At 43.4% G+C, this 22544-nt stretch overlaps 1 protein-coding gene across 5 annotated transcripts; it reads left to right on the top strand.

Annotated features, from left to right (window-relative positions):
* Window positions 1-9067: 9067 nt before the first annotated feature.
* Window positions 9068-21158, top strand: LACC1 (laccase domain multifunctional purine nucleosidase 1). Of its 5 annotated transcripts, none has more exons than XM_088139467.1 (7): window positions 9068-9329; window positions 10284-10417; window positions 12082-12928; window positions 13636-13817; window positions 15259-15424; window positions 19325-19550; window positions 20859-21158. In XM_088139467.1, the coding sequence occupies exons 3-7, from the start codon at window positions 12358-12360 to the stop codon at window positions 21031-21033; spliced, it is 1320 nt and encodes a 439-aa protein (XP_087995593.1). In that variant the 5' UTR covers window positions 9068-9329; window positions 10284-10417; window positions 12082-12357; the 3' UTR covers window positions 21034-21158. The 5 variants fall into 5 exon arrangements, with proteins under 5 accessions (XP_087995593.1, XP_087995591.1, XP_087995592.1 ...); XM_088139465.1 differs by having other exon boundaries at window positions 9068-9484; XM_088139466.1 differs by having other exon boundaries at window positions 9068-9484; window positions 10244-10417.
* Window positions 21159-22544: the final 1386 nt, after the last annotated feature.

The raw sequence follows: 22544 nt of genomic DNA, 5'->3' as shown, positions 1-22544 counted from the left end.
CTCAGTTCATTTATTTATATCTGGTGGAAATGTGAGGCCTTCGCATTATTATCATCAAAGTGGTGTTTTGGGCCTCCCCAGTGAGTTTCATATTTCTCAGCTCCTCTTTTAAATTAGCCCAACGTGCTCAGTTAAAAACCTACACGCTTACAGTCCTCATATGTAAACAACCTTTAATGTATTATCTACTATCTATGATGGCTAAAACCTGAAGATCTCTCTATTTCTGGCAGGTGCATAAACCAGGAAGGAAGTTACACCTCTCCCTTTTAAGTGATTCCTTCTTCACCCGGTTCCTGAGATGTTTCCCTCTTTTTCCTTGAAAAAGGGGCTTCACTGATTTTTCTAAGCACCGTGCAAGGTCTAGGGGTTTCCTGCATTTTGGGGAGGGCAACGAGAAGGATCAAACTAGCATTTTCTGCAAAGCCAGGATTAGTCAGCTTCAAGTAAGAATTCTGATCTCAGCCACATCTGCTAACTACTGAAGTGCCGACAGGCCCCTTGCTAAATTACTTAAAACTCTGTGACCATTCACAAATCTTAAAAGCAAACCCTGCCACCCATTCATAAAAATTTCAACCTGTTCATTCCAGGCTTAAGGGCGCTGTGCCCTTAAGTCAGAAGCTCCAAAAGCAAACGCATATTCACTTTCACTATCAGCTCCTCTGCTTCAAAAGGTATGGAAGCCCCAGGATGATGCAAGATTTTCAGCAAGGGTGTGCGGCTAAATCCTGAATGGAGGCCATTGTTTGCCAAAGGAGGCTCCTTGCTCAAAGTGATGATGCTGTCACTTTCTTGCCCGGTAAACAAGGTGCTATTGACCTACATTTATCCCTTGTTTACTCTGCCGTCAGCTAATTAAGGTTACCCAGTGAGACGTATTTCCAGGAAGTGAGCCCTGCAGAACTCCATGGGACTTCTTCCAAGTAAACATGTTTTCTTGTAGAACTCCTTGGATTGTCATTTTTTCTTTGCACACGCAATACGCATGCAGTTGAAACTGGGGGCAGCTTTCAGACAGTGTAAAATCCATTCCTTATCTCCAAGCCCAAATTCACCTGTAAAGAACCATTAGGTACCTCACAGATGTTGTTGTGGGGGAAAATAGGAGGAAGGGGCACCCTGTCAGCCACTTTGAGCTCCTGAACAAAAAGCTGAATATAAATCTAATACTAAATAAAATAAATTAAAATAAACCAAAGGCCTTTCCAGAAACTAGAGCAGGCAATCTAAAACAGAATCATATTGAAGTCATCAGCTTAAGCCGACAGTTTACCTCTGCTCCTCGCTTACATGAACATATTTAATGCTACAATTCCGAGTTTTGTACACAAAAGTGATTAACATCAGCATGGCAGATGTCTCAGCATGGAAGGTAACAAAAGTCAATCCTTCTTAGATGTTGGATGGGAGATCTCCCAGTAATTTCTGTCAGCCTTCCCAGGTAGACCAGACAGGAAACACGACCAGATGAGACAATTTGATTTTATTGTAAGGCTAGATTAACAGAATCTTCCAAGTCTGAAAGTGCAACTCTCCTGCCCTCCCATTTACTGCCTGATAAGTTAGGGAGGATCCTTTCTGAGTTTTTCTCTGCCCGTTATGCAGCTGCAGGCTATGCCCCCTGATCATTATCTGATCATTCCCCAGGCAGCATCTCTCCCCCACCCCCCACTTGTCTCCCAAGGTCATTCCCACATACCAACACAATTTCAGACCTGTAGGCTGGTCTGGGAAGTCAAACATTTCACAAGAAGGTTGTGATAGATCACCTCTGTGCTAGTGCGAGAAAACTGAATGGACGTATCCATAAAACCCCAGGATCAACTTACTCTAAGGAGAGCTTCCTTTTTAGCATCACAGTGATTCTGCTAAATCTTAGGACTTAGTGATAAAGCCCAGTTCTGCTCTGAGAATCCCCTCCAGAGAGCAAGATTATGGTATTTGCCAAGAGATCTCAGTCAAGAAACTGGCAACATCACTGAATAGATGCAGTGTTTTAAATACACAGATGTGGCTTTTCATGCCTTGCGTAAGAGGATAGTTTCAATTGAATACTCGGGGCCTTCAGCACAGAGAAATGTTTCACTTGTCCTGGGGTCCTTCCGCTCAACAGGAAGATCATTTGTTCCACTGCCATCAATTTATTTGCAGCCAAGAGCTCCATTAAGCTTTACTAGAAGCACCGCAAGCTACTTGTTGGAGAATACGACTCATGATCCCCAGATGTGTGCCATTTGCAATCTTGCCTCTGGAGTGTGAACTGCCTAAGCAGGAGATCCAAGCTAAACTTCTGCCCTTACCAACCTGGGTACAATCCAACAAAACACTAAAGTATGCCTTTTGAGTAGTCTTTGAGGTTTGGAATTCTTAATCTCACTCTTAAAGAGGCTTTTATGATCTCATAAAGGCTGCACTCTGGAATCAATTTCATAGGACGTGAAGGCACTTATTTCTCAATAGACAGATGAAGGATCTTGCAGGACATGGCTCAGCGGGTAGTAACCCCTGTGAAGCCTTGTCTGGGCTCACAGATGAGCAAGGTTGGACATGGGAGTCCCGCAGGAAATGCCAGGGCTGTAGGCTAGAATGGGAATTTTAGAAAATCCTGGAGGAACTCTGTTGCCAACCAGTCCCATATTGTTGCCAGGTAAAATACATGGGCATGGAGAATAAAGCTCAGTTTGAACAAGGGTATCTCTTCACTTAATTCAGTGTTGCCCAAACTTGGCCACTTTAAGATGAGTGGACTTCAACTCCCAGAATTCCCCAGCCAGCCATGCTGGCTGGGGAATTCTGGGAGTTGAAGTCCACTCATCTTAAAGTGGCCAAGTTTGGACAACACTGAATTAATTGAATCCTACTGTTATGCCTGCTTTTTAGACATAGTCAATGGACAAACATAAAGGGAACACTGGGAAAAAATATCTAGAAATCAAAATACTTTGGGGGTTTGGAGAACTGATAGGGAGGAAGAAATAGAAGTAGATGAGCCACTACTTGAAGTCCACTCATCTTAAAGTGGCCAAGTTTGGACAACACTGAATTAATTGAATCCTACTGTTATGCCTGCTTTTTAGACATACTCAATGTACAAACATACATTGTACAAACATACATCAGACAAAGACAACACATATCTTTCTCCTGCCATAGCTGAGGAAGGATCTCACTGCCATGGCAACACATGCAAAGAACGCTGAACAATAGGTAGAGTTTGCAAATCGCCCTCATTAAATGTTTTAGAAGTCTGTGAAGGGAGAGTTGGAACTCCTACCTTGTTAGTTGGTGAATGTGGATTAAGAAAATCAATACTAACCAATCTTATCATTTCTGATAAGACTTTTATTCCACAGATTTACCCAGATTTTCCACACAGAAGTTAAAGTCCGAATTAAAGAAGGTAATGTTCAGCTCTATCTATTGTAAGTGATCAAGCAAGATGTAGCGATCTGGCAAATAGCGGCAGATTGCTAGTTACACTCAATTTCCATGTAGAATCATCTGGGAATAATTGTTAGATGTCAGGTAGGATGGTGTGATGTTGCTTCTAGTCCATTGCTCCTTGAAAACATGCATATTGGATTTATGAAATTCCTGCATGGAAAAATATATATAATTCTACTTATTGGCAAAGGAGATTTGCTTACGTTTGAAAAAAAAAAAAAAGAAAGAAATCCAAAGGCACAGCATTAACATTCTTTAATTCCCAGAAACAGTTGATGAAGTAAAGATGGTGGTTTGCTGGAATTAAAAGAGATTAACAAATGAACCTAATACATGGAATAGCTGCATGCTTGTAACCACTGTTGAAGATGTTCCAAAGGTCAACCATGAAATACACACATACAAGAAAGAGAAAAGTTTCAGAATGGCTTTCACAGTCCCCAGACTTGAATATTCTTACATTAGGGAGATCTTAAACATGTAGGTCATGCATGGAGTCCTAAGGATATTTCTGACCCAGAAGAAATCTGCAAAGGAAAGTAAGAAAAATATTCCAGATGCAAGAACAGAAAGACTCTTAGCTGACTATACGTATGAAATGTATGGGGGTGGTTATTTCCATCTGAGTTGCTCTTCCAAAGTACTGACTGAAAGGTGTCCAAACACCTGCACCTTTCTATTCACTGTTTGCTTATTTTGAATCTGTAAACAACTCCACATAAATTGTAAATATGCATTCAGATTGGGAGAAAGAGATCCTGTTTAATTTTGCACCTTATAGTGCCCAGCTTCTGTTCCTTTAAGGAAAATACAAATTTCTTTCAGGTTCCTAAACTTTTGTAGGCAACTCCAGTTGCCCTTTTAAAAATACTTTCAAGTGGAGTATTATATTCCATGGGTGTTTTAGACATTCATCTACTGTAAAGAGTAAAGGAGGTGACCTTGACAAAAATGTGCAAGAACCACAGCAAAGAGAGCTGAAACATTCTTTAAGTCCTAGGAAACAAGATAAAATTCAGAAGTGGCTGTAGAAAGTAAGGAAGGTGACCCTGACAGAGACAGACCAGATCCATTACCAAAGCAATAAGGTCAAAACATGGCTTAAGTCCAAAACAAGCAGAAAGTATGCGTAAGCAGCCCAGACAGACACCTTTCTAATTCCCAAGAATATAAGAAGGGATGGGGAGAGGCACAGTAGAATCAGACTTGCACGGATCTGTTGTTATAGCTAATCTCCATGAAGTCTTCCTGTTGCACTGATCTTCTGGTCTGGTCCACCTGGTGAGGCTGACATATACACAGTGACTAGAAGTAGACCCTATCCATAAAGATGAATAGGATTTTGCTAAAAGTCACGCATCACATTGCTAATTATTGATTTACAAATACCCCAAAATATTGATCCTGGAATACTAATGCTGTGATGTTTTAGTGGATCCCAGGGTCTCTAACTCAGTGTTTCTCAACCTCGGCCCCTTTAAGATGTCTGGACTTCAACTCCCAGAATTCCTGGGAGTTGGCTGGCTGGCTGGGGAATTCTGGGAGTTGAAGTCCAGACATCTAAAAGTGGCAAAGGTTGAGAAACACCGCTTTAACTCTTGGGAGGTTATATATGCAGATATCAAGAGCCTTGTTTCAGAGGCTTTAAGGGACGGGTGACAAACTTTGCAGCAAGTTTAAAGGACTTGCCGATGAAGACATTCCAGCTTACATTACAAAACATATTTGAGTATTTATGTCTTATTAATTTTACCACCCCTTCAGGAATCATCTGTTAGCACACCTCCTCTCTTTGTATACAGAAGTGAATTTGTGTGTGTAACGTGCAGACTGACTTGAGTGTAAGGTTCACGGCTACCCAGAAAACGTGAAATCAATCAGCAGCACAAAATAAAAGACTTCAAGCAGGGACTTCTCTAAGCAGCGTCTTATTTGGCCAAGCAAAAGTCTGGGTGCCCACACCATGCACCCAGAGAGAGCAGGGTGGCACCCCCTTGGAGACAAAACCACAGCCTTTTATACTATTTTTAAAAAGGCAGAGCTTAGTACCATTATAATGAAGATGAGTTTTACAGCCAAAGAAACTTTAGCAGAATACATTATTCCCCGCCCTTGTTTGCTTACATTAGCTCTATTCCCCGCCCTTGTTTGCTTACATTAATTTAAAGGAGTTCCCCCTAACTCTTATACCTTGTCAGTCCCTGCAGACCCTTGTTCTGGGTCCTCCCTCCTTATCAGGCCTCAGACTTAGTCTCTTCAGGAGGAGTTTTCCCTGTTATCTGAGCTAGCTCGTCTGTGGTCAGTTGCTTCCTCTTGCAATTTTGCTAAGTGCTGTTAGTATTGAAGCTTGGCTATAGAGAACTCCATGCATGCTCTAAAGCTATGAAGTTAATATTGCCAATTTAGATACTGCTTCATTGCCAGTTTAGATATTGATCCCTTCATGAGAATGAAAGATTTCCCCAAAGACGTGGCACGCGTGAAGCATATCGGTGTGGTGTTCATCGACACAGTACGGAGTGACAGCTTGACACTGGGGAACAATTAAATCAAAAAACTGTTTGAGCGCCAACGACGGACTGCGCTTTTAACATACACAGAGGCAGGCAGGCTATGAAAACTAAAAGTCGTCCCTCAATCGATTTCCTAGCCCAATCTTCACCATTGGGTACCAGCTACCTGGGGCTCAGCACACTAGTTCTCACCGTGGGAACACCAAGATGGAATATGCAGACTGTCCTGGAAGTTAAGCCAACCCCAGATCAGCCTTTGGACTGAACTTAAACGATGCACATGCTTGCTATCCAGGTAGAGAAAAGAAACTGTGGTTGGACTCAGGGGCAGATAAGGGTTCAAAACGAAAGAGGTCAGGATGAAAATTAAAAAAGGAGAAAAGATTCATCAGTTCTGAGGTTCAGAAAAGGCAGGCCACTGGGGTCCATAACCGGGTTCGGAGGGGAGAAATAAAACCTTAGGGAGGGCTGCACGCAAGCAGCGTTTCTCAGTCGCAGCAACTTTACGATGTCTGGACTTCAACTCCCAGAATTCCCCAGCCAGCACTCGGTCGCTTCCTCTCAGCGCAAATCAGCATTGGGCTCTGTGACAAGCCACAGATAAACCCAGCCCATCATCACATTGTGCACTGGGAGCTGTGTTCTAAGAACTAGGAGCGCATGGTGCAAAAAACAAGCTGACTTAATGCTAACAAAAATAACGACATGATCGTAAAAACCGCAAGGGGAGTTTGAATCCTGCTACTCAAATTTTATTATCGTGGGCACTTGGCAGGCCTATTCCCAGATAGGCTTTATCATATATTTCTAATACTACAGTCTATGGTAGTTTGTTCAGAAAACATAAATGTTAAATTATTAAATGTATTGATTTATCTCCATGTTTGGCTTTATTGAACATCGCCGTGTTGTTTCTTTTTATTGATGTAGTTTTTGCAAAAACTGGGCACTTAGAAGTGGCTGGACTATGCCACGCCGCCGCTACAGACTTTGGAAACAAGTCGGGCACGAAAGGGCTTCGGTGATGGCATCTACGCTGTGGAGATCTGCTGAACGCTGCAGTTCAGGGAAGCCGCTCACCGTGCTAAGGAAGGGCCCGGCTGTCCCCAGGTGACTCCTTCCCACAGCCGAATTCCCAGCCAGCCTCTTAAGTCCAAACCGCCCACCTGATCAAGATGAAGATCTTCCCAGGAGACTATTCCTCCAGGATTTCAAATCCAGGCAGGAAAATCCCCGGTACCCCCTTTTCCCCTAGAGGTAGATTATCAATGTGAGAAATGCAAGTTGTGCATTATAATGAGCTTAGTCATGGCAACTATTGGGCAACCAGCTTCCAGAGCTTCATTGCAGGTGCCAAGTTCCACTTTCTAAGATTCCAGCCATGAACTTTAGAATTTGCTACGTGGAACGTAATGGGACTCCTTCCTGATTAATCCTGAGTAGGACTCAAGGACCTGTTGTCTTTTTTTCCACATTCCTTCTCTGTGTTTGAAATAAGCCAGACTGGCTCCATCGTTGGTCTCCCTCTTTTACAGAGGTGAGGTGGGTGTGGATGGCCACAGGGAAGTTGATGAAAGCAAATATCCTGGCAACCTTTTCATATGACTTTGCCCTTTCATTCACACTTCACTGATGGGAAACCGTCATGACTTAGCATTCATTTCTCTGTCCTTTTTTTCTGCCACTGAATTGTTTCTCTCCTCGCCGTTCAAGCAGCGTGTGCTATTATTTTTCTACTGGTCTTCTTCGCTTTTGTAGAAGAGGTTGGTTTTTAGGGCAATGCTTCATGAATAATATACAAACACAGAAAAGGGTTATTTAGAATTACCGCCTCCGTGATTGCATTATCATGGTCACAATAGAAGTGAAAACGTGTAGCTCTGGGTTGAATTGTGGAGTCCTTGGGGTTCCCTGAGCTCGGTTGTTTTCTTGCAAACGTTTTCTTTGCAAACGAAACGAAATGTTTGCAAGAAAACAACCGAGCTCAGGGAGCCCCAAGGACTCTGCATTATCAGGGTCAGCCCCACAGCTGTTCTGAAACCAGGGAGGGCCGTCAAGAGGTATCCACGCATCTTATTCTTTCACTCTTTCCAATGTAAGGGACTGTTGGAAGGAAATTAGGGACTCGGTTTTTCCTATCGGTCCAGCAGCAGACCAATTCTCCAAAACCTGAACAGAATGGGACCAAAAGTCCAGAAAAAGCCCCCCCTCCCGTGCAGCCCTATGGGAGAGGTAGCGGGGCAGCGGTTCCAGGGCCCCCTCCTCATGCTCCCTCCCTCTGCCTCTGCTGGTCATGTGATCTAGCGCAGGGCGCGTGCAAGCTGCGAGGGTGCTTCCCAGCATATACACATACAGGATACACAACGGGTGTGTGTGTGTGTGTGACAGAAACACGCCCGTGCAGAGGGAACACGCATGCCCGTCCTGATTGGACTGTCTCTCTCCCACGCACTTATGCAACGCCTAACACAGATTAGCCCCTGGGGAGAAAGCGCACATGCACGCACGCACACACAATCACTTATTACACAGAAGAAATTGCAGACACCTTCTACAGCCCGTGGGGTGGGAAGTGCTGCAGGAGGCCCCCCGTGCGTGCTTTTCCCGACCCCCCCCCCCGCCTTTGATGTAGTTCCGGTTTCATTCAGCGAAAGCAAAAAGGGAAAGTGCGTTTAGGTGAAACGAGGTCTCCTTGGAAAGGCGACGCGCCCGCGAGCAAATCAACACAGGCTGGGGCCGGGCCTCCGAAAAATTCAGAGCTGGGGAGGGGAGGGCTGGAGTGGGCTGGTGGGGGGGGGGGGGGGACAGCCGGGATGGAAATCTAAACCTCCGGCAACCCCGTGCATGTTTTTTAGGAAGGGCAGATTCTCAATGAAGTGAATCAATCAAATAAGCTGGGCTGTTAAAGGGCTAAATAAATGGCATTAAAAAAAAAAAAAGACTACCCAGCGGTGCTGGGGTAAGCCTTTTTTTTTTCCGGGCCCCGCGCCCGCTTCCTCACGCCCCTCTTCCCACTGAAAGCCAGCGCCGCTCGTTTCCCGCAGGAGCGCAAGGCTTTCCCCGTGGCGCCCTTCCCTTTGCCCCGAGAAGGGAGGCCTCCCATCCGGCCCGGGCGCCTCCGGGTTGCTTTGTGCTGCTTTTCCGCCTCTGCCCGCGGATCCGCCGCGGCGCCGTCGTCTTGGGCAAGGCGGGGAAGCCCGAACTGGCCCAAGGCAGGAATTCCCCTGCGCGGGTGACGTCAGAGCCCTTGCGCCTCGCGTGCCACTTAAGGCGGGGGCGGCAGGCGGCTGCACGAGAGGCGGGAGCGGCGAGCAGAGCTGAGCCCAGCGCGTTCCCACGGGGGCTGCGCGTCCTCCTCGGCCGGGATCAGTAAGTGCCTCGAGGCATCTCTGCAGCCCTGAGTCCGGGGGGGAGAAGGTCGTATCTTTCTCCCCCCGCTTCGCCAGCGCATCCCGAACGACCCGCGGCTGAGTCCAAAGAGCGGGCTGGTCACGAGAAGCGGAGGAGGGCGAACGCCGGGACGGGTCAGCCTTTCGCACGATCCTTTGCTTTTCCGGGTGCAACCAGCCGCTCTGTAAAAGTCATCCCTTTTTCAGAGTACAGAGCAATCGCTCTGAATGCAGCTGAAATTGCCCATAGTTTTAGAATCGCAGCCCTGGTGTTGCTTTGCAGACTGGGGTGTGTGTGTGTGAGAAGCAAGCATGCGGCTATGTCGCATGCAGTTGTTTCTTTAGCTGGATTACTGCAACATGCCTTGCCTGGGACTACCCTTGAAGACTAGTCAGAAACTGCCCTGGCCGGCAGGCGGATGGGAGGGAGCACATAAGACCCGTATTGTGGGCTCTGCGCTGGCTTCTGAGTACAATTTAATTGCTGTTGATCTACAAGCCTGCAGTTACAGAGTTCCTTCTGGACGGTCTTCTCCAAATCGTTTCAGCCTGTTTATTCTGCTCTGGGCCTCCCCAGCCTGGGAGTTGTGCTTCTCCACAGCAGCCCCAGACCTCTGGAGGCTTCCCCCAGGATCTGGATGCCCTTGCCCCCCCCCCTTAGACCCTCAGGAGAGCTATTCAGGGTTTATATTCCCCCAACCTTTGGAAGAGCGATCATCTTGTGCTTAGCCTGGTTTTAATTCTGCTTTTCGCTTCCATTTTAATTTTAAATTTAATTGCAATCAGTTGAAATTGGAGCTTGGCGTCTCAGTTTCTCATGCTTGTGAACCGCCTGTGGTTTTTATAACTTTGGCAGTACACTCTTGGACATAAATAAATAACATACCTTTGCAGCCTGGCCAAAACACTGCACATTTGCAAATCATTCCCACAGAGTGTGAATGAGATTCAGCCCTGAAGAGACGTCTTTGGAGAACCATCGTGGTAAAAATAACTCCAAGCACGGGGACTCTGCTGTGGAATTTGAGAAGTTTGCTTTTTCTTAAAGCCTGGGAACATAGTTTTTTGGTAGGGTTCCTTTAAACACAGTTATGTTCTTTTGATTTGTCCATAACTATATTGATTTGTTTCTGTTACATAATGTGGATCTTACTTTCCTTGCAGAAATGACTGGATTACCAGATCTTGGCCTGTAAAGCTCCAGATGACCACTAGTTGGGACCAGGGAGGTACCAGAAAGCATTGGCTCTCTGCTGCCATCCTGTAGTCCCTGACCGTAGCTTAAATATTTTTCTTATTCTCCATTGAGGCCAATGGGTTATGTTGGTTATGTTGACCACAATAAAGAGACTTGACTTGACTTGAGGTTAATGCCTTGGACTTCAGATGCATTGGACCACAGGGTAATCAGCTAATGGCTATGTTAATAGGGGTGATGAATGTCATCATTTAATATGGTGTTTCTTAACCTTGGCAACTTTAAGATGTGTGGACTTCAACTCCCAGAATTCCCCAGCCAGCAATTCCCAGCCAACTCTGGGAGGTGAAGTCCACACATCTTAAAGTTGCCAAGGTTGAGAAACTCTGATTTAATATATCCAGATTACATCATTTTTGAAAAGTCTGGACTAACGCCAGTAGTGCCCAGTTCAATCTCCCATTTGAGTTCTGCCATATTTCTGTGTAAGTATCTAATTTTACTTCCGATCAAAACAGTTTTGCATATTCTTCACGCAGATTAAACATTGCAAAATGGGGGCACCATATGAAGAATGGGTGCTTCTTCAAGTTGCCTTTGACGCTTCCTAAAAATTATTATTTTTCTAGTGTAGAACCTTGAAGCCAAGAGTCTGTTCTTCATAATGTGCTTCTTTGAAGGGAGCACCATGTTTTTCTGCAGCTGTTAGTAAATGAACTTGAATTTCCAGGCTTGACTTTTCCATTCAGATAAATTTCAATAACAGCTTGTTTCCTTTTGGCCTTGGCAGGACCAAGCCCCCGTTTCCCCCTTGCTCTCAGCCCAGCCAACATCATAGAGTTGTTGTGAGATAAATCACAGGGACGTTCCCCATGTGTTGCTTGAATACTTTGGGGAAAAGGCAGAATATAAATCAAACCAATATAAAAACCTCTACTTCTTCTGTTCTTAAGGAAGAACTTACATTATAAAGAAGCTTGAGATGGACTAAAGTTATTACATGCATGGATTCAACTTTGAGATTCAGTGTTTTCAGATGTTTGTATTCTTTAGTTTGCTGTTACCACACGGGAATTGACATCTGGACAAAGAACGTGGATTTTCTTTACCTGAATTGCATCTAAGAGACTTACTGATCAGCCTTGGAAAGGCAAACGTGGCTCCAACTATTTAGTGGTCTGCAGAATTGATGTCACTAGCAATTTACTGACAGATAACTTATCAATAGAGATTAGTTGAGGATGATTATGTTGAATTATGGCTTTCATTCATTGAAATGTTTACTGTACAACTTTATGAATGTATGTATGTTTGTGAATACGTGCCCGGTATGTTTGTTTGTTCTTTTACAGTTTTGTTTTGTTTTACCAGATAATTTAATATCTGGTTTGCATTCAGGGAATGATGGTTGATTGTTTTTGCTTCTGTGCTTTGATCACGATTGCCTTCTCGAACCATCCGTAGCACATGTCTTCGTTCTAGCAAAAGAATAAATTCAGCTTTTCACAATTCATTTTTCTTTCTCTCTCCACAGGCTGACTTTTTGCTGCCTTCTGAAATATGGAACAGCTTGACATCTAGGCACAGTGACCATATTTTCTTGGAAAGCATAAAGGACAAACCTGAAAAGGGGGCAAATCTGAAAGAGGTTCACAAGGATTTTAAAAAAAAAATTGCCTTTATAACTTTGCTTTACGAAGGAAAATTCAAGAGCAAGACCAAGAAATTAAATAATTAAATAAATCTAAAGGACCGCTTTCTGAAATAAAGGGCGTATGATCACTGTACATCTAGGCCGCCTATCCAGAAGATGGCGAAGGCAGTCTTGATCGATCTGTGGCACTTAGGAACAGACGCTTGGAACAAGGGGATCCAGGACTCCATTACTGGTGTATTAGAAACCATAGTGAAGGAAGATGTCTCCCGGAGCCCATTTGTGTATCTCATGTGCTTCCAGGCCCACAGCAATGAAAAAAATGGCAAGGACCTGCTTCAGAAAGCCTTGAAAAGTTTCCATTGCCCTGGGAAAGGGCTCGAGGTGGTGAGCGCTGAAACCTTTGCTGCTGTTTTATACGCCCTTAAGCAGAAGCTGGATGAAAAGGACGTGGAGGTGGTCACCGTCATGCTGTCACCGGAGAGAAAATCCTTCATGAGAACGTACATTGACCAGCTGTTTACTAGCCTTTACCAGTTTGAGTTTATAGATCTAGGGATAAAATCTGAAGAAAGCCCCTTGAAGACATCCTTAGAGCTACAGAGTAAAACAGGGCCTCTCTCAGATCCTGATGTGGAAAGGATCCAGATGGAAATAAAGCAGTTTTTGGAAAGTCTTCCCAGTCTGAAAGGAAACCCCACTGTCCTCAAATCTTTATTGATCCCAGGTAACGTGGAAATGTACTTGTATTCCCCCCGCCTCTGTGTGTGTGTGTGTGTGTGTGTGTGTGTGTGTGTGTGTATTAAGGGTCTGTCCTTCAACATAGAGAAAATAGTGTTTTCTCTTGAAAGGAAAACAGAGCATCCCATATCATGCTCTGGAACAAGAAAAATGAAACAGCCCATAGCGTTGATCTCTTACCAGCAGTTGATAAGATGTAATAGTTTTTAAAAGCTCATTTTGTTGGAAGGAGGGCATACCTATTTATGCCTATGTGTGCATTTGGATTATTCGAAACCGTCTGCTTTCCTCTTCAAATGATTCAGTAAGAAAAACCTGATTGTATATTGGGTGTAGGGTACCCTAGTAGTCCTGCTCATTTTGCATTTGGAGCAGTTAAGGAATTTGCAGGAATTGGTATTAAACCAAACATTATAAATGAGAAAATGAGCCAAAAGTCATGGGTAATAAACTATTTTTAACATATTTTAAAAAATTCCTTAAGAAAATAATAACTTCTGAATAAACAGGAGGGTAATTTTTAAACTGGAGTCTCTTTGCTGGAATTTTTAATCAGATTAAGTTATCTGTAAGGAATATATATATATATATATATATATCATTGCACTTCAAAAACATAAGAAAACTTTAACTTCTGCTTATGCTCTGAATATGAGTGCTTTTTTTTCTTTTGTTTTTAAAACCCTTTATTAGATCATATTTTCTTGCACGGATTCACGACGAGGACAGGAGGCATCTCTTATATACCGACTTTGAGCTCTTTTAATCTCTTTAGTAGTTCAAAGCGGCGGGACCCACCAGCCGTGGTTAAGGAAAACCTTCGAAGATTATCCAGCGCTGTTGGATTCAACCAAGATACGTATCATAGTATCAAGGTAAGACACAGAGTAACTAAGAAGGCACCATCAGCTCTTCTAAATAGGCCAGGTCAAAAACAGACATTGCGGGGATCCCAGAAAAGCCACTTTCTTGTGGCAGGGTTCATGAACAGAATCTTAAAAGCTTGTCCCAAACTTCACTGCCCATTTTAAGGACAACAGGTTCAAGGCAGGGCTATGCTGAGTCTCTTTCTCATGCTTTCTATTTCGCCGGGTTGAGCAACCCATTCCATTCCACCTTCTCAAGGACAGAGCCAAGTTCATCCAGATTTGCAGGTACAGTAGCAAAACTTGGCAACTTGGATTAGGATCCTGGTTGTCCAAAAGATTTCTAAGGTAGAACTGGGGGAGTGCAGGGATATTCCCAATTGTTGGCGATATTATGCTGAGGTGATTATCCTTACAAAAGGTACAATTAAAGCAGGATGTTCATCAGTGTTTCAGTAGGGTTTGAGCTACAAAGCCACCTACCTATTGCTCTAGGCCAGTGTTTCTCAACCTTAGCAACTTTAAGGTCTATGGATTTCAACTCCCAGAATTCCCCAGCCAGCTGAGTGAAGTCCACAGAACTTAAAGTTGCTAAGGTTGAGAAACACTGCTCTAAGCAATGTTTCCAAAGGCTGCTGAAGGGAGAATCTTAAATGCTCTGCAATATTTAGGAACAGGGAGTTTCTCAAGGTACTTTGTTGGCTTAGAACTGGAGTTGTGGCTCCTTACTGTAATATTTATGGGCAGATTGATCTGGTTGTCAGCATCTACCAGCCACCTTTCTTCACTCATAGTCAATTCTCTTTCCACACATTCTACCTTAATGTGATAGTTATTCAGTCCAACCCAGGAGCAGTGCTTGTGTCCTGGCCATGTCTACTGCGACAGCTGTGAATGCCAAGTCCTCTGCCTCCCACACGACAACAGTGTTTTTCACAGTGACCAGAAAATGCACCCCACATTCTAGATGGGTGCACTGCCCCAAAAAGCAATATCATGAAATCTTGATCTAGTGGATGAAATCTTGATCCAGTGGATGTCATTACAATGGACTTCAGATGCAACGGATGAAATTCGCCATCCATTTGCATCACTTTGTGCCATTTCCATAATGAAGTCATTACACAAATGACATCATTGGAGTCACAAGTGTAGCACAAATGACATAATGTGCATCATGACATCACTGCACAAGTTATCAAAAATGATGCCAATTTGCATCATTTTCCTAATGATACTGCCAAAGATGACATTTTATCCAATGGAGGATAACAGATACCCTCTCCCTCCAATCGGTCCATTAAATCAAGGTTTCACTGTAATGTAATTTATGTGAAATTTGGAATGGCTCTGGATGATTGGTCTAGGCCATCCTAAAGGGAACGTTTGGAACCAAAGAGCGGGGCTAATCCAGTTTTTCATACGGCCCTGCTTGTTTGGTTGTTAACAGGTCAACCATGCCAATGACGTTTGGGTGATGGGAAAACCCCAACCAGATAGCTATGATGGAATCGTAACCAATCAAAGAGGCGTGACTGTAGCGGCTCCTGGAGCAGACTGCATTCCTGTGCTATTTGCTGACCCGGTCCAAAAAGTGTGCGGGGCTGCTCATTCAGGTAATCAAACTCCTGTGGCTTGTGGGCATCGGACACACGTATGGTCCAGCTTTCCATACATTTCCAATTTAGGCACGCTGTTAGTCTCCTTGCTGCTTCATGCTGAGTTCTGTCTTGTGACTCTTTGCCACAGTCTTGTTATTTGCTGGATTGAAGCCATTCTTTTTCAGACATTATGCTAACGCTTCAGCGGTTTGACGCAAGGGAAGTATTTCAAAATCCCACTGACTGGAGTGAAGCTTTCCAGTGCTTAAGTTTGAAGTTCTCTCCAATTTATAGCCAAGTTTCATCGATGCCTTAAAATAATCGCCACACTCTTGGGAAACACAGGACACGTTTGTTAGCCAGAAGGGGATTTGACAAAGTAAAAATAACACATTGACTTCAGAAATGCAAAGAAGCTTGCTTGCTCCTTCAAAGCTACGCTGACTTCAGCCATGCAGATAATTGTGGCTAGCAAAAAACATGGTCTTGTATAACTGCAATTGTTCTGCCCCCTAGTTACCAACTTGTTCTGTTGCTAGGGAGTGAAGATTGATTGCTTCCGTAACCACTGCAGTGTTTTGTCACTACTTCCTGGTTCTTTGTTTTGGGAAGTTGGTGGATATCACATTCTGTTCCCTTAATCGTGAAAGATTTATTCACCCTGAGCTGTTCAAAATAGGTCACTGAAAGAGTGACCCTGTTTTTGTTACTTTAGTTTTCTTTAACAAGGCATTGATGGTTTTAAACCTGTGAAGATGATAAACCTAAGGGGGTGATCGTAAGCAATGTTGGCTAGTTCTTCTTTGCACAGTACACCATAGAAATGTTTTTTGGACACAGGGCAATGAGAGAGTCCTGCCACTCATTCCATACCATGAGTTAAAGGAGGGTGGGGAGCCTCTGGTCTTCTAGATGTTCAACTACACTTTCCAGCATCCTCAGTCTTGGGTTATTGTTGGATTACAATTCCCATTACCCTCATCAGCAGAACAAGGAGATAACAAGCATCATAATCCATTGATATCTAGTCAACAGAAGATGCTTGTGGCTCTTCTAGAAGTTCTGGAGCTCTGCTGGCTGGGATTGCTAGATATGGTCGTTCAGTGGTTTCTGGAGGGCCACGATTCCCCCAGCACTCTTTAAAAGCACTTGGCAACCAGGATTTTCGTCACGTTTCGGTCCCCTCTCCTGCTGTGGTGAAATAAGTGAGTAGGCTCTTTCCCTTTCCAAGGTCCACTTCATGGAGTGGGAAGGAGGAAGACCCTGAGTGAATATAAACAGTGGCCCATGAGCCAGCCCAAACTGGTAGCCCTTGAATTTAGTGCCAAACATGTTCCATATTGAATTTGACTTACAATAACTGCAGTCTTTGAATTTGTAAATACCATACTGCGGCCACCTCATTAACCTACAAGGTCCCTTTCTGGATTGGCAACTGCTAGCTCAGAGTGTGCAAGATGAGTTATTTGCCCTACAGTGCCCTACGTTGCATTTAAACTGTCGTTCAAAGGCAGAATCGTATTATGCTGCTATTCTCTTGCCCTTTCAGTGGTTTGGAGGGATCCTGCTCAAACTCCTTCCAATCCCATTTTGTTCTCTCCCCTGAATCAGAAGTGGAGCTCTGTTTAGAATGAAAGGTGTGCGTGGTTCAAAGAAGCTCAGCTTTTCCATGCTCAGGTGTTAATATTTGCATTGGACTGAGGCAAAAAAAACAACCTCCAGAGTGAGAACTTGGAGAGTTAAGCTGGGAAAGAGGGCAGGCTGGGCACTTTTCACTAGCTCTGTGCTCTAGGCTTTTAGAGAACACATGTTTTATTGTGACAGTCCTGCCATCTTGTACAGTTTGGAGGATTGGCCTGCTAAATTGCTAAGATGCTCAGCGAGGTAAGGGAAAGGGCAACAGGATAGAGCTGGGGAAAGGATTTGCAAAGGCTGAGAGCAACTGGAGCTAGCTCTGCTGCTGTCGAGAGTAGGGGAGGTGACCTTGACAGAAATATGCAAGAGATGTGACCAAGCCAAAGAAGACTGACACTTTCTTTAAGTCCTGGGAAACAAGATAATGTCTGGAAGTGGTTCAGGCAAACACCTCCCTGATCACCGGAGCATCGGAAGGGTGAGGAACGTCAGCATAATCAGACTTGCACAGTTCTGTTCTGATAGCCTACCTTAATAAACTTTAGTTCTAGTCTTCCTGTGGAGTTGATTTTCTGGGCTGGTCTACCTCATGGGGCTGGCAGCTGCCCTGCTCTCCCACCTCTCTGAACATCATCAAGACAGCTCTAGTCCAAAAGAAAGGGCTTTTTGCTTCTCCTTCCCAGGTGGAACTTGGAGAGGATACATTTGTCACCAGCTACTGTCTGTGCTTTTATAGTTACATTAACCACCAGGAGGCAGTACAGGTAGTCCTTGTTTAGCGACTGTTTCGTTCAGCAACTGCTTCATTTAGCAACCATTTGCAGTTACACTGGTGATGAAAAAGTAACTTTATAACCAGTCCTCACATTTATGACTTTCACAGGTCTGTAAGGCAAAGGAAAGCTGAAGTCAGATTGTGTGAGAACCCGCAATACTCAATTCCCAATAAAGATAATTCCCTTGAGACTCAGATAAGTTCAAAGAAAAGTTCATTTATTGAGAAGTGTACAGCCTCAGAAGCATGGCTGAAACTAAAAAGCACTTTTCTTAACTCTTTTTCCCTTACTCCCCGCTTTTCATCCCATAGTCCTTCCGTCTCATTTCTCCTGGTCTCACGCTGATACAACCTTGGCATTCCTTGGAACAGATAACGTAGCATCTGCCTTTAACAGTGCTTTCTCTGTCTCCCTCCCCCCTTTCTTAAAATGGCAGAACCGAAGCAAGCAACCTAGCAGCCATGAGTAAGTAATTGCAAGGCTTCTGACAGATTGTAAGCAAGGCGCGGTTTCACTTAGCAACCGGTTTGCCTAACAACCAAGTTGCCAGTCCCAAATGTTGTTGCTAAATGAGAACTACCTGTACATGATCAGTTTCATCCTTATTAGGAACCATCAGACATACTTAGCCAGAACTTATTTGATGGGGTTCAAAGCCTCTACTGGGAATTGAACTCATGGACCATTGCACTTTAGATGTGTCTCTCTCTCTCTCTCTCTCTCTCTCTCTCTCTCTCTCTCTCTCTCTCTCTCTCTCTCCATCCATCCATCCATCCATCCATCCATCCATCCGAGATATGTCACATTATGTCAAGCTCCCATGTACAAGGCTTTCTTGACTTCTCTTCCCCCTTTGCAGCAGGGGTGGGATTTATTTTCACATAAGGTATGTCCTGCATGATATTTTCAGTTGCACTGATCATCCAGAAGCCATAGTGGTGACTGAACCCATAGAATAAGAACTAGCAATGTAGGTCTGATGTTTCCTAATAAGGATGAAACCAGTCACATGCTGCCTCCTGTAAAAATAGAGCTCTCTCTCTCTCTCTCTCTGAGATCTTGAGGGAAGAGGGGCTATATATGCTTTGTCTTCCTGGAATGCTAAGGGAAATAGCAAAGAGACCAGAGCCAAGATAGGCATCCAGGTGGGATGGTCACGGGTTTTGATTCTGCAGTCTTCTGTGGGCTGTTATCCACTCTTTGATCCTGGGGGATCCCTTCCTTGGGACTTTCTCTCTTGAATACTCATCTGGTCTTAAGTCCTCGGCCGAGGTACCAGCTCCTCCTGCCATTGAGATGTTTGAACCTAACAAAAGGACAGATAGGACATTGACTTCAGTCTTGAATACTGGCTTTTGTGCCAAATTAGGCAGGTTCATCCTATTGTAGTTATAGACAAGCTCCTGTAATCTGAATGTAGGATTCGCAGGGTTGTTTTTCATCCTTTTGTATTTAAATCCTAAAAGTGCAAGATACATTATTATTATTTTTCTCTGCCTTTCAGGTTGGCAAGGCACATTACTAGGGGTTTCTATGGCTGTAGTTAATGCTATGGTAACAGAATATGGTTGTAACGTGAAAGATATCCTCGTAGTTCTTGGACCATCTGTTGGGCCCTGCTGCTATAGGTTACCCCAGGAATCAGCAGAAAAGTTTTACAAGATTGATCCAAAATGCGTAAGATGTTTTGAATCCCCCAGTCCTTACGTTGATATTCGGAGAGCAACACGGTAAGCTTGGCTTTCTGGACACTTAGTCACGGTGTTATAAAGTAAGATTTCCAAACTGAAGAATGTAATCCTCTTTTGGAGGATACACAGAAGGTTAAGCAAATGAATTACTAATTCATGGACCCTCACCCGATGGTGGAATGGTCTGGCAGATAGTCTAAGATCCTCGAGAGAGTCTGCTTGCTGGTGGCCCCGTGTTTACGGACCTTCCTTCTTAGGCAGACATAAATACTTTGAATCCATTTTTATCCATTTCTTAAATTAATACATGAATCCTTCATACATACCTGGCCCTGTTTATGTTTTTCACTGCTTGTTTTTATATTTAAGTTGGTTTATTCTGCTGCTAATGTAACTTTAGATGCCTCAGATGTTTAAGAGGTTAGGAATTTGAGGCTTTTGATATGTGGAATGTCCTCCTTGAAAGGGTTGCCTTGAATGTCTAAATATCAAGGATAAATACAAACAAGAAATCAAACACCAATTTTTGTAGGAAAGGTTGTCTTAACCACTTGTCCCAGTTGGGAGATGACTGATGCTGCCTATTTTGTCATAATTTTGGTACCAAGTGAAGACAATTTTTTTTTTCATCTTTTAGATCAGTGTTTTTCAAACTTGGCACCTTTAAGATGTGTGGACTTCAACTCCCAGAATTTCCCAGCCAGCCAGCAGGCTGGCTGGGGAATTCTGGGAGTTGAAGTCCACACATCTTAAAGGTACCAAGTTTGAAAAAAACTGCTTTAGATGAATATATAGATGGGTTATATTTCTTGTCTTATTTATTTTAATTTTTAATCTTTATTCTTTTGCACACTACCTAGAGTCGCTTCAGCAATTGACATAGTTAATACATTGATTAAATAAAAGCCGTTGTGGTATTTTTACAAATTCAGTTTTACTGCTAACTTTCTTATGGGGATTTTATGTTGCATCAATGGCCATTATTACTGCTGCATCTGATTTTTCTTTTGACAAATGTTCTGTTTTTATGTCTTTTAGAATGCTCTTTGACTTTACCATCCTTTTTTTCCCCTGATCTCTGTATTGCCTAGAAAACTGTGACTTTGGGGCAGCCTAGAATGCAATAAATAAAAAAATTGTAGTGTCTTATCACCCGCCTGGGCATAATGTATAAACAGGCATGAGTGTGTGTACTGCTGATTTCCAGTTTTGTAGCATCTTATCTAGAAATACACTTTGGGAGATGGTCCTAGGTGAGGAGCATGAAACTGTGGTGTTGAGACTAATGATTTATGTTTTTGTGGTGACTAATAACTACAATTTCCTCTTTTTCCCCCTCTGCAACAGAGTTCTCCTAGAAGCTGGAGGGATTCTACCCACGAACATTCAGGATGATTCCATAACAGACCCAAATCAAAACCTCACTCTTTGCACATCATGTTTTCCTGACAAGTTCTATTCACATGTTCGAGATGGAGAAAACTTTGGAACCCAGATTGGCTTCATATCTATTAAAAACTGAGGGAACATTCTAAACAGTGGAAACTATTAATGAAGGCTGATGAACTTTCCTTATCAGTGGAAAGTTCCTACCAACAGTTATAATTTCCAGCCATTTTTAAATAAAATAATGATCTTACAAATACATTCACTCATCCATTGCATGTTTCTTCAACCTACTGGAAGAGCAGGGATGAGCAGCTTTCTTGCATTTGAGGAGACATGCTTTTTTATTATTATTATTATTATTATTATTATTATTATTATTGATAGACAGATTCCCTAAGAGCTGCAGAGGTGGGCAGTGATGCCATGTGGGCAGGACCAAAATGTTCACCCTTTGGGGACAGAACGGGGGTGCCTGTATTTTGCTCCTTAAAATTCCCAACCTGGGAAAATCAGCCTAATCTTGGGGATCTTAGGGAACGGAGGAAGAGGTAAAATGAGTTTCTTAAGCCTCTGTTGAATATTTTGGTCCTGCCTATTGTGGGGCAGAAAAGATACGCTGGAGGTGAGACTGTCCACCTACACCCACAGCTTAATTTTGAGCATCTGCACTCTTCTACATCCCATCTTTGCAGAATCTTTGTCTCCAACATTAGGGGCTTTTCCTTTCTTCCAGTATGTGTTTTTTTAACCATCTAGCCTAGTCATCCTCTCTGTTTCATGATGCTTTGGTCTGCTGGATGTGGGTGCTAATGCAGAACGTCCATTTCTGTTTTCTTCCTGACTCTTCAGTTCCAAAACTGATTCACTGGGTGGCACTGTGTAGTTAAAAATGTCATTTGAGCATAACCCCTGCAAGATTATTTGGGCTCTCAGCTTTTCGGAGGCAAGTATTTTTTTGTGTCTGTGTAATTCTGGGGCTTTACTCCAGAGATACGTTTTCATCAGATAGGAAAATGCAGATCTCCGATATACGCAGGTTTGAATCTACCAGCTAAATGGATCAATTCCTGTTACTACTAAGCTATGTAAATATAATCACGAATAATGATTATATTTACACAATGATTTTGCCAGAATAATGGGAAGGAAGATTTGATGGTCTTGTCTGCCTCAGTATATTAACCACATACACCCAATATAGTCAGAAAAAAATACGTGGACTGACCATGAGCAAAGGCTCCTGTAACAGGAAATCACTCCTTATGTTCTACCACTTCCTTTCTTTGTTCTCCCACAATATGCTGTCTCTATCTGCGGTCAGTGAAAAAGATTGGTTTTCCACAGTGGAAGGCAAAGTGGTGGGTGTAGTGATTAACATAATTGTTTAATAAATTCTAATTGCTGCTTTGCAGGAGACAGGAATCAGCTTGTTGCATAGAGCAGAGTGTTGCAAGAGTGAATAGCTGAAGGTCCCCCAATACATGTCATGGATGAACTGGATTTTTAGTGGAAGTAACTCACTCTGTTAAGACACTGTATGAAACGCTATTCTCTGTCTCCTGCTAGTCCCACACAACTGGTGGAGAAGAAGGATGAACAGTGATCAGCTACAACAGTACATGTGTTAATAAGGGGGCTAATTGC

The sequence above is a fragment of the Python bivittatus genome, unplaced genomic scaffold, assembly GCF_059951505.1.
Source record: "Python bivittatus isolate LINGU-HERP-01145 unplaced genomic scaffold, Pbiv_v1 ctg000210_np1212, whole genome shotgun sequence".
Lineage (NCBI taxonomy): Eukaryota > Metazoa > Chordata > Lepidosauria > Squamata > Pythonidae > Python > Python bivittatus.
The sequence above is the reverse complement of the archived record's forward strand: the minus strand, read 5'-3'. Positions and strand labels throughout refer to the sequence as shown.